The following is a 12,453-nucleotide window of genomic DNA, read 5'->3' on the forward strand; positions in this document are numbered from 1 at the left end:
CTCACTGTGAGACATTATTCTCACACCCCACACATGCCGGTTCAGAATAAAACACCTGCTGCAACGATAATTCGATAAGAGTCGAATTGATTCAATCGATTTAAATGACGTATAACATGGTCTGCGTTAGGCTGATTTTCTCACAATACAAGGTGAAATGTGAAGTTTTAAAAATCCCTCTACACGTTTTCTGTCTGACAAAAGGACTTTGTAAGGTCTGAAAAAAGACCCTTCGGTTGTACATTTTTACAGCATTTCCATTCTTAAGGATTTTTCAAAGCTCTTTTGCCAAAAAAAGTCCCATTTTTTTTGTTCTCTGTCATCTGCAGTATTTTAACGTTAGTGGTTGAGTCAGTGGTCCGTCACACTGCCAAGACAAATGAGAGACATGCCAGAGAGCAGTTTGTAACAGACAAATGAGAGACATGCCAGAGAGCAGTTTGTAACAGACAAATGAGAGACATGCCAGAGAGCAGGTTGTAACAGACAAATGAGAGACATGCCAGAGAGCAGTTTGTAACAGACAAATGAGAGACATGCCAGAGAGCAGTTTGTAACAGACAAATGAGAGACATGCCAGACAGTTTGTAACAGACAAATGAGAGACATGCCAGACAGTTTGTAACAGACAAATGAGAGACATGCCAGACAGTTTGTAACAGACAAATGAGAGACATGCCAGACAGTTTGTAACAGACAAATGAGAGACATGCCAGACAGTTTGTAACAAATGACAACATGCCAGAGACAGTTTGTAACAGACAAATGAGAGACATGTTTGTAACAGACAAATGAGAGACATGCCAGAGAGCAGTTTGTAACAGACAAATGAGAGACATGCCAGACAGTTTGTAACAGACAAATGAGAGACATGCCAGACAGTTTGTAACAGACAAATGAGAGACATGCCAGACAGTTTGTAACAGACAAATGAGAGACATGCCAGACAGTTTGTAACAGACAAATGAGAGACATGCCAGACAGTTTGTAACAGACAAATGAGAGACATGCCAGACAGTTTGTAACAGACAAATGAGAGACATGCCAGAGAGCAGTTTGTAACAGACAAATGAGAGACATGCCAGAGAGCAGTTTGTAACAGACAAATGAGAGACATGCCAGAGAGCAGTTTGTAACAGACAATATGAGTGTGGCAAATGTCCCCCATCTCTAAACAGCCGCGATCAACTGAGCGTATGCAGCTATTGAGGGCATTTTAAGATTTCTTTCACAAAAGACCCTCTCGCCCTCCTGCCTCTACCACCCTCCGATATGGATCAAATGCTTACTATCCCAGGCGATCTTCCTCAAAGCATGCTGGGAAAGACAATGACAGGCCTTCAGCCAATTGGTTCCACCTTATTACCAGCTTGTAATCTTCTCATATCGTTGGCTGGGGCCCCTGGACCAGGAATCAGAGAGACAAACAACAGAGCTCCCTCCACTTTGACTCATTTCAACCCTCTGAAAAGACTGGCTTGTTAGACTTGTAATTGTTGTCTCTGCACCTGTTTGCCTTCAGGGAGACATGCAAAAAGTAAAGTCATTGGCATCTGTTAATTTCTCATTAGATTTCCCATGCACATTTTAAACAGTCAGAATACAGTTCAGGCCTTTAGGGGTTTTTGTTTTGTGTAGGACTGTAGGACTGTAGGGCTGTAGGGCTGTAGGGCTGTAGGGCTGTAGGGCTGTAGGGCTGTAGGGCTGTAGGACTGTAGGGCTGTAGGGCTGTAGGACTGTAGGACTGTAGGGCTGTAGGACTGTAGGACTGTAGGGCTGTAGGGCTGTAGGGCTGTAGGGCTGTAGGGCGTATTGCCTCAAGGTGTTTGCTCAAGGTCCAGTGTCTTCAATGTTATGCCCGCCATCATATGTGAGACATGATGTACTGAGCAGGATCTGTTGATAAATATGAAAATATTTCTTTTGTTTTGGTTTTGACCTCACATAACTTGTTACAGATGGACCAGGGGTTTACAGCTCAGGTTTTCGATCCTATAATTATACTTACTTCTGAGTTAATGAGCAGTTTTTTTTGGACATAGTTCTCTGGCAGAGAAACAGCTAAAGGCCTATTACTCCGTGAGAAGAATCCATGACTCAAAGCCACCAGTTGGCAGAACCTATTTCAGACGTTTGCTTGTTAGGGGGGAGGTATTTGCATAAACGTTGGAATGGTTTAGTCGACTTCCTCAATCGCTCAGATAGAAAATGTTTAAAGTTGGTGAGGGAAATAAACGTCTCCATCTTCAGAGATTTTTGCAATTCGTTCCAATCGCAGGCAGCAGAGAACTGGAAGGAAAGGCGGCCAAATGGGGTGTTGGCTTTAGGGATGATCAGTGAAATACACCTGCTGCAGCGCGTGCTACAGGGGGGTGTTGCATCTGACAACACACTCCACAATCTCTGTTGCCTGCAGATATGAGGTTGATATTTGGTATTTATGACAAGGTGAGGCCCATATTACTCTATCTAACAATAGCAATCCACAGTGACTCCAAGAGTATCTGAGATGATCGTAGCTAATCCTGTTGAGTGGGAGAGAAAGGAGCTCTCAACATCATGTTGAAGTTTGTTGTTCAATTTTCCCTTTATTTAGTTAAGAACAAATTCTTGTTTTCAATGACAGCCTAGGAACAGTGGGTTAACTGGTCTAGGAACAGTGGGTTAACTGGTCTAGGAACAGTGGGTTAACTGGTCTAGGAACAGTGGGTTAACTGGTCTAGGAACAGTGGGTTAACTGGTCTATGAACAGTGGGTTAACTGGTCTAGGAACAGTGGGTTAACTGGTCTAGGAACAGTGGGTTAACTGGTCTAGGAACAGTGGGTTAACTGGTCTAGGAACAGTGGGTTAACTGGTCTAGGAACAGTGGGTTAACTGGTCTAGGAACAGTGGGTTAACTGGCCTATGAACAGTGGGTTAACTGGCCTAGGAACAGTGGGTTAACTGGTCTAGGAACAGTGGGTTAACTGGCCTAGGAACAGTGGGTTAACTGGTCTAGGAACAGTGGGTTAACTGGCCTAGGAACAGTGGGTTAACTGGTCTAGGAACAGTGGGTTAACTGGTCTAGGAACAGTGGGTTAACTGGTCTAGGAACAGTGGGTTAACTGGTCTAGGAACAGTGGGAAAAAAAAGAAAATGGTAGCGCTTTTTTAAAAGTATTTTTGTCAGTCTGTCTTCTTTCTTTCAATTTGGTATCTGTGTCTCTCAAAGAAATGTTTGAGTGTGCTGACTTGCTTCAAAGGAAGCAGAACATACCCATGACCCCCTCTTTAGAATTCACCCCTGACAAACCCCCTTCCCCCCTCCATTTTTTTTTTACAGTCATCTCTGGGTGACTTATTCTTCATCCTGAACGGCTAGCTTGACCCAGGATCACTTGGCCAAGGCATCTTCCTCTCGTTCTCGTTGAACCAGGAAATGGGTTTGATACAGAAGGGCCATTTAGCTCCCAGGTGCAGGACCATGGAACCAGCCTCCGTTGGACGGCTTGGCCCATACAGGAGGTACTCAAGCCCCCCATAAAGACGATAGTCTTCCCCCTTGCCTGGAGCCACCGGTGTTCCTGCCCTGGGCCAGGCCCATGAAAAGCCCCCTGGAGACTGGGGAAGACTGGGGGAGACTGGGGGAGGCTGGGGGAGGCTGGGAGAGACTGGGGGAGACTGGGGGAGACTGGGTACAACTGGGGGAGACTTGGGGAGGCTCGGGGAGACTGGGGGAGACTGGGGGAGACTGGGTACAACTGGGGGAGACTTGGGGAGGCTGGGGGAGACTTGGGGAGACACGTTTTAACTGGGAGGGAAAGAGGGAGGAAAGAGAGGGAAGGTTACTTTTCTGGTGGACACCAGGTTCTTTCTTCCATCTCCTTTCTTCACTGTTTCTCTTTTATGTGTGTGTGTGTGTGTGTGTGTGTGTGTGTGTGTGTGTGTGTGTGTGTGTGTGTGTGTGTGTGTGTGTGTGTGTGTGTGTGTGTGTGTGTGTGTGTGTGTGTGTGTGTGTGTGTGTGTGTGTGTGTGTGTGTGTGTGTGTGTGCGCGTGTGTGTGCAGGTGTCCCTTTATCTCTCACTCTTCACAAACAGACTGGGTCTCAAACACAACTGTGGTTTAATAAGAACATCACGATTCCATTGATTTCATGACTGTTCTGCTCAATCCATCACCTCCTTTAACAGGGTGAGACAGGGGTTGGAAATCACACACACACACACACACACACACACACACACACACACACACACACACACACACACACACACACACACACACACACACACACACACACACACACACACACACACACACACACACACACACACACACACACACACACACACACACACATCCATCCTGGCTGCCTGCACTCTGTTCTCCTGCAGGTGCTAGGCCATCCGCCTGGCCCTTTCATGGCTTTCCCTTTTCCTGTCCGCCTGTGAAGCTCCATTCAGCCTGGACCACAGCAGCAGGAGTGCCACCGGGGCGCTGGCAGGGAGGAGAAGCGCCTCCACACACATCATTCACTCACAGAAAGACAGGAGAGAAATAAAGGAGAGAGAAAAGAAAAAGTGTCTTCCTTCCTCCTGCTGCTACCTCGTCCCGCTTCTCCCTCGTCCCGCTTCTCCCTCGTCCCGCTTCTCCCTCGTCCAGGGTCTCCCTCGTCCCGCTTCTCCCTCGTCCAGGGTCTCCCTCGTCCCGCTTCTCCCTCATCCCGCTTCTCCCTCGTCCCGCTTCTCTCTCATCCCGCTTCTCCCTCGTCCCGCTTCTCCCTCTTCCAGGGTCTCCCTCGTCCCGCTTCTCTCTCGTTCCGCTTCTCCCTTGTCCCGCTTCTCCCTCGTCCCACTTCTCCCTCGTTCCGCTTCTCCCTCGTCCCGCTTCTCCCTCGTCCCGTTTCTCCCTCGTCCCATTTCTCCCTCGTCCCGCTTCTCCCTCGTCCAGCTTCTCCCTCGTCCCGCTTCTCCCTCGTTCCGCTTCTCCCTCGTCCCGCTTCTCCCTCGTCCCATTTCTCCCTCGTCCCGTTTCTCCCTCGTCCCGCTTCTCCCTCTTCCCGCATCTCTCTCTCTGCTTTCATCATAAACAACTTGCTTTCTATTTGTATATCTGTCCTCACCCCCAGTCTGCATGTCTGTCCTCACCCCCAGTCTGCATGTCTGTCCTCACCCCCAGTCTTCATGTCTGTCCTCACCCCCAGTCTGCATGTCTGTCCTCACCCCCAGTCTTCATGTCTGTCCTCACCCCCAGTCTGCATGTCTGTCCTCACCCCCAGTCTTCATGTCGGTCCTCACCCCTAGTCTTCATGTCTGTCCTCACCCCCAGTCTTCATGTCGGTCCTCACCCCCAGTCTTCATGTCTGTCCTCACCCCCAGTCTTCATGTCGGTCCTCACCCCTAGTCTTCATGTCTGTCTTCACCCCCAGTCTTTATGTCTGCCCTCACCCCTAGCCTTCATGTCTGTCCTCACCCCCAGTCTTTATGTCTGTCCTCACCCCTAGTCTTCATGTCTGTCCTCAACCCCAGTCTGCATGTCTGTCCTCACCCACAGTCTGCATGTCTGTCCTCACCCCCAGTCTTCCTATCTCACACCCAGAAGGGGAAAGGGTAGAGGGGAGTGGGAGGTGATGGAGGGATGGTGGAGGGGAGAGGGACGGAGGCTGGAGGATGGAGAGGAGAGGGAGGAGGGGAGATGGAGGGTGGGAGAAAGAATTTAGATAAAAACGGGATAGTGAGACTTACTTCCTTCATCATTGCCCCTTCCCTGGCCTTTTGATCTGCTATGAATGGGACATCTGAGGTTTGCAGCCTGACTTAATGCAGTTCGCCAGGCAGCCTTCACCTGTGCTACAAGTCAATTGGCCTGTTGTTTGTTTTCTGGACATCTTCCCAGCCCCCAGCTCCCTGCCCAGCCCCTCCCCAGTCCCCAGTCCCCAGCCCTCTTCCCAGCCCCCAGCCCAGCCCCCTGCCAAGCCCCCTGCCCCCCCATCCCCCAGCCCTGCCCCCTGCCAAGCCCCCTGCCCAGCACCCAGCCCTCTCCCCAGCCCCCAGCCCATCCCCCTGCCAAGCCCCCTGCCAAGCCCCCAGCCCTCTGCCCAGCTATCTCTCTTAAAGACAATTGGGTTATCGTATAGAATAGTCTCTCAGAGTAAAGAGGAAAGTCCAGCAATTATAACAACAACAACGGCAATTAGCTTAGTAGCTATCACCCATTACACCGATTCATCTGTTAGCTCAGTAGCTATCACCCATTACACCGATCCATCTGTTAGCTCAGTAGCTATCACCCATTACACTGATCCATCTGTTAGCTCAGTAGCTATCACCCATTACACCGATCCATCTGTTAGCTCAGTAGCTATCACCCATTACACCGATCCATCTGTTAGCTCAGTAGCTATCACCCATTGTACCGATCCATCTGTTAGCTCAGTAGCTATCACCCATTACACTGATTCATCTGTTAGCTCAGTAGCTATCACCCATTACACCGATCCATCTGTTAGCTCAGTAGCTATCACCCATTACACCGATTCATCTGTTAGCTCAGTAGCTATCACCCATTACACGATTCATCTGTTAGCTCAGTAGCTATCACCCATTACACCGATCCATCTGTTAGCTCAGTAGCTATCACCCATTACACCGATCCATCTGTTAGCTCAGTAGCTATCACCCATTACACCGATCCATCTGTTAGCTCAGTAGCTATCACCCATTACACCGATTCATCTGTTAGCTCAGTAGCTATCACCCATTACACCGATTCATCTGTTAGCTCAGTAGCTATCACCCATTACACCGATTCATCTGTTAGCTCAGTAGCTATCACCCATTACACCGATCCATCTGTTAGCTCAGTAGCTATCACCCATTGGCGCTCTGTTAAAGTCCTATCAACGTACACGCTTATTGCCTACCCTCTGTTTTCTAATTGTGTCAATATGAGCTGAGACTAATTGAAGGGTGAATGATTCCAAGCCTCAATGATTACAGTGGCACGTCAGTTTTCAGGTGAGATTGAACTGCTTGAGGTGAACAGATTAAAATTCCCTGCATTGTAGAATGAGACCATACAGTACTGAACAACTTTTGACTTTTTTTTTTTTTGGGGGGGGGTATGTAAAATGTATATCAAGTATTACAGCTATAGTGGTTTTACAGTACTGTGTTTTTTCACCACAGTGCATTTTCTGTGTCTTTACTGTAAAAGGGTTAGTAATGCATTCATCATTGTCATCTTTGCTGTGACAATGTCCTCCTCTGTCCCTAGTAAAGACTGAGAATGTGTCACGCAGGCACACACACACACGCACCCACGCACGCACGCACGCACACCCACGCACGCACACACACGCACACACACACACACACACACACACACACACACACACACACACACACACACACACACACACACACACACACACACACACACACACACACACACACACACACACACACACACACACACACACACACACACACACACACACACACACACACACACACACACACACACACACCCTAGGTCTATTACGTTATTCTACACACTAGTCCTATCTATTTCATTATTTCTCTCGAGCTCCATTCCTCTCTCCCAGAAACAGAAAAGCCAACAAGGAAACAATTGCCTCGCGTTGTTGACTACGAGAAGTAGTAAATCAGGGTAGGTACAGTATATGTTGATATGGGGTGTTTCACACACCTTGGGTGTTAAGTCCAGAGAGTAGAAGTCTGATTGGGTGTGAAGGGGAGGGGTCCGAGCAGCAGCAGAGTTAGGGGAGGATGTGATGTGATGTGAGGGGAGCGTTTAGCTCAGTTCAGCTCTGTCATTCTCTTCAGACAACCGGGGGGGGGGAGTGAGATGAAGGAGCACTGAAACTCCAGACACTCACAGAGGAGAGACGGAGACAGCTTTCAACACGTAGAGAACTCTGGAAGACTTGTGACACCAATACTGAGACCGACCGGTCACTTACTGACTCATCATACTGTTGGCTGGGTCATTTTTCCTTTCTATTCAGTGAGGCAAAGAAGATTCTTCCACAGCCAAGGAGTGATGTCAACACTGGACCAGCATGTCAGGACAGTGTGGGGCTAAAGGGTTAATGGAAGAGGAGTAAAGCTGAATTGCTTGATTGCAGAACTGAGCACTCACAGAAGACTGACTCTTCTTCACTTGTGTGACGTGTAGGTTTAATCTCAGACAAGTCATCTCCAGCGTGTTTTTTCTGTCGTCTCAGACATAGCCATCTCCAGTGTGGATCAGGACCATGAATGTTCTACCTAACCCCATGACCAGGGCCCATCAGGATCAGCCTCTCCCTCTCTGCTCCCAGGGGGCACACCTCCAGGACTTCTCCTCCAGGTGTCCTCTAGGGCTTGGTGCTGGTCATGGGGGCAGGCTTAGGGCCATGGGGGGGCCTCTGGGGCCCCAGAGACCAGGCAAGCCACCGCGGGAGCTGAGCCCCGAAGAGCAGCAGGATCTAAGGAGGAAGATCAACAGCCGGGAGAGGAAGAGGATGCAGGACCTGAACGTCGCCATGGACGCTCTGAGGGAGGTGATGGTGCCTTACGCCTCCTCCTCTCCTTCCTCCTCTTCCTCCTCCCAGGGGCCACACTCCCACCAGCAGCAGCCAGGGGCCCCACCTGGACGCAGACTCTCCAAAATCTCCACCTTGGTCCTGGCCCGTAACTACATCCTCCTCCTGGGCTCGTCTCTGCAAGAGATGCGCCGGCTCCTGGGGGAGGTGAGTGTTGGGGTGGGGGTTGGTGTGGGGGTGAACACGGGGCCTGTCCCCAGGCTGCTCCTGGCCGGGGGTTGGCCCCTCCTCACCGGCCCCAGTCAGCTTCTCCTCTCCCCAGAAACTCTCCTGACCTCAGCCTCCTCCTCCTCCTCCTCCTCCAAGTGTCCTCTGTTGCCTCCTGGCCACTTGGAGGGCCCCATGGCCCCAGTGCAGTGGGGCTCACCTGGGGCTCCTGGAGGGCCACTCTGCCCCTGTGTGGTGTGCAGGCTGCCCAGGTTCAGCCACCCCAGCCCTGGACCCAGGTTCCCCAAGTGAAGGCTTGCTGGGACCACCTCTTGTGTGTTCTTCCGATCTGCTACAATGACTGATTCTTCTGAGCGGATGGACTTCTGGTTATGGTTTATAATCTTCTTTTTCTGAAGATTTTGACATGTTATTTTTTTTTTAATGAGTATTTTTTTTTTTTTTACTAATTCAATGATAACTTTGTTGTAATGGACCTTGTCCATTAGGTTTTTACGAATCTCTTGTGGACAGATGAATCTGTCAAGGCTCATGTATAATTGTGTGATACGAGCAGCAGTAGTTCCTAGTTTGGGGGTTTTGTTGATAATTATTTGGACAAATGAGGATTAGGCGAAGGTGGTTTTTAAACGGGTGTAATGATTGTCAAGCTCGTGTGCGGATGAAAAGTAATTTCCACAGCCACAAAGTCAATATTGGCTGTATCGTAAAAATGCATGAAAACTCAAATGCGCTTTTTGGGCATGTTAAACACGGGTGAAAATCACAGAAGGGAGGGTTTGGCTGAGAGTTTCCATTTGAGAGGGAGGAGACATCACTTCCTTCCCTTGCACAAAGGTCATCACAATTGTTATCGGCATTTCCCCGAAGTAAAATAGGAAATTACAAAACTTTCACAACATACTTGTACTTCTGGGTAACCGAGATTCGTTTTTTTTTTATTGGTGACTGTGGTCAGTAAAAGTCAATGTATTTTAGATTTTATGAACAAATTATATTTTATATGATAATAGATGAAGATACGTGTAAGTTCTAACACAGACAATAAATAGAAATGTACTGTTTACCATATGACAAAGTTATTTTATGTGCTCTCTCTGTTTCTAGTTCACTTCTCAACATCTGTATTGGGTGATGGTGTGATGTGTGTGATGGTGTGATGTGTTTGATGGTGTGTGATGGTGTGATGATGTGTGATGGTGTGATGTGTGTGATGGTATGTGTTGGTGTGATGGTGTGTTATGGTGTGGTGTGTGATGGTGTGTGTGTGATGGTATGTGTTGGTGTGATGGTGTGTTATGGTGTGGTGTGTGATGGTGTGTGTGTGATGGTATGTGATGGTGTGTAATTGTGTGTGATAGTTTGATGGTGTGTGATAGTTTGTGTGTGATAGTTTGTGTGTGTGATAGTGTGATGGTGTGATGGTGTGTGTCTTTGATGGTGTGTGATGGTGTGTGTGTGATAGTGTGTGTGTGTGTGATGGTGTGTGTGATGGTTTGTGACGTTGTGTGATGGTGTGTGATGGATTGATGGTGTGTGATGGTGTGTGTGATGGTGTGATGTTGTGTGTGTGATGGTGTGTGTTACGGTGTGATGGTGTGTGATGGTGTGATGGTGTGTGATGATGTGTAATGGTGTGTTATGGTGTGATGGTTGTGATGGTGTGATGGTGTGTGATGGTGTGTGATGGTGTGATGGTGTCTGAATGTGTGTGACGGTGTGATGGTGTATGTGTGATGGTGTGATGGTATGTGATGGTGTGTGATGGTGTGATGGTTGTGATGGTGTGATGGTGTGTGATGGTGTGTGGTGGTGTGATGGTGTGTGATTGTGAGTGATGTGGCGATGGTGTGATGGTGTGTGATGGTATGATGGTGTGTGATGGTGTGATATGGTGTGATGGTGGCTGATGGTGTGTGATGGTGTGTGTTGGTGTGATGGTGTGTTATGGTGTGTGATGTTGTGTGGTGGTGTGTTATGGTATGATGGTGTGTGATTGGTATGATGGTGTGTGATTGTGTGATGGTATGTGATCGTGTGATGGTGTGTGATGGTATGATGGTGTGATGGTGTGATTACAATAATGACTGGTATACAGTACTTCTGGTACATTTGGATGGCCAAATTGAGAATCTGCCACCCTGCCTCCACCGGCCCCACCAACCCCCTGCCTCCACCGCCCCCACCAACCCCCTGCCTCCACCGCCCCCACCAACCCCCTGCCTCCACCGCCCCCACCAACCCCCTGCCTCCACCGCCCCCACCAACCCCCTGCCTCTACCGCCCCCCACCAACCCCCTGCCTCCACCGCCCCCGTCCAACCCCCTGCCTCCACCGCCCCCGTCCAACCCCTTGCCCCCACGCCCACATCACCCCATATAGTGAAACAGTTGTCTTTTGTTTAGCAACGTCTTCCCCATTTCATCTCTCTACACGCAATAAATCAAACACGTGTTATTACTGCCCTTTTGATTACTTCTCCACTATCTCCTTCTCCCCTATCTCCTTCTCCCCTATCTCCTTCTCTCCTTATATCCTTCTCTCCTTCTCCTCTCTTTCTCTCTTTCTCTCCCCTTCTCTCTCTTTCTCTTTCTCTCTCTCTCTCCTTCTCTCTCCTTCTCTCCTTATATCCTTCTCTCCTTCTCCTCTCTTTCTCTCTTTCTCTCTCCTTCTCCCTTTCTCCCTCCTTCGATCTTTAGCTCTCCTTCAATCTTTCTCCCCCCTCTCTTTCTGTCTCCTTTTCCCTTTCTCTCTCCTTTCCCTTTCTCTCGCCTTCTCTCTCTCTCCTTCTCTCTTTCTCTCTCCTTCTCTCTTTCTCTCTCCTTCTCTCTCCTCTCTCTCCTCTCTCCCCTTCTCTCTCTTTCTCTCTCCTCTCTCCCCTTCTCTCTCCTCTCTCTCCTCTCTCCCCTTCTCTCTCTTTCTCTCTCCTCTCTCCCCTTCTCTCTCCTCTCTCTCCTCTCTCCCCTTCTCTCTCTTTCTCTCTCCTCTCTCCCCTTCTCTCTCCTCTCTCTCCTCTCTCTCCTTCTCTCTTTCTCTCTCCTCTCTTTGTCTTTCCTTCTCTCATTCTCTCTCCTCCTCTCTCTCTCCTTCTCTCTCTTTCCTCTCTCCTTCTATCTCTTTCTCTCTCCCTGTCTCTCCTCTCTCTCCTCTCTCCTCTTCTCTCTACTCCTCTCTCCTTCTCTCTCTTTCTCTCTCCTTCTCTCTCTTTCTCTCTCTTACTCTCTCCTTATCTCTCCTCTCTCCTCTTCTCTCTCCTTCTATCTCTTTCTCTCTCTTTCTCTCTCCCTCTCTCTCCCCTCTCTCCTCTCTCCTCTTCTCTTTCTCTCTCCTGTCCTTTTCTCTCCTTCCCTTCTCTTTTTGTCTCTCTTTCTCTATCCTCTCTCTCTCCTCTCTTTCTCTCAATTAAATTCAAGGGGCTTTATTGGCATGGGAAACATGTGTTAACATTGTCAAAGCAAGTGAGGTAGATAATATACAAAAGTGAAATAAAAAATAAAAATTAACAGTAAACATTACACATACAGAAGTTTCAAAACAATAAAGACATTACAAATTACAAAGCACATTATATATATATTACGCCATCACACACCGTCACACCCTCACACATATATATATACATACAGTGTTGTAACAATGTACAAATGGTTAATAAAGGGAAAATAAATAAGCATAAATATGGGTTGTATTTACAATG

General features: G+C 48.5%; 1 protein-coding gene across 1 annotated transcript; it reads left to right on the forward strand.

Moving 5' to 3' along the window:
- The first annotated feature begins 7,837 nt into the window (after positions 1-7,837).
- On the forward strand, positions 7,838-9,820 carry olig1 (oligodendrocyte transcription factor 1). Its single transcript, XM_046342423.1, has one exon. The coding sequence runs from the start codon at positions 8,259-8,261 to the stop codon at positions 9,045-9,047; it is 789 nt and encodes a 262-aa protein (XP_046198379.1). The 5' UTR covers positions 7,838-8,258; the 3' UTR covers positions 9,048-9,820.
- Positions 9,821-12,453: the final 2,633 nt, after the last annotated feature.

This window comes from Oncorhynchus gorbuscha, linkage group LG01 (assembly GCF_021184085.1).
Source record: "Oncorhynchus gorbuscha isolate QuinsamMale2020 ecotype Even-year linkage group LG01, OgorEven_v1.0, whole genome shotgun sequence".
Lineage (NCBI taxonomy): Eukaryota > Metazoa > Chordata > Actinopteri > Salmoniformes > Salmonidae > Oncorhynchus > Oncorhynchus gorbuscha.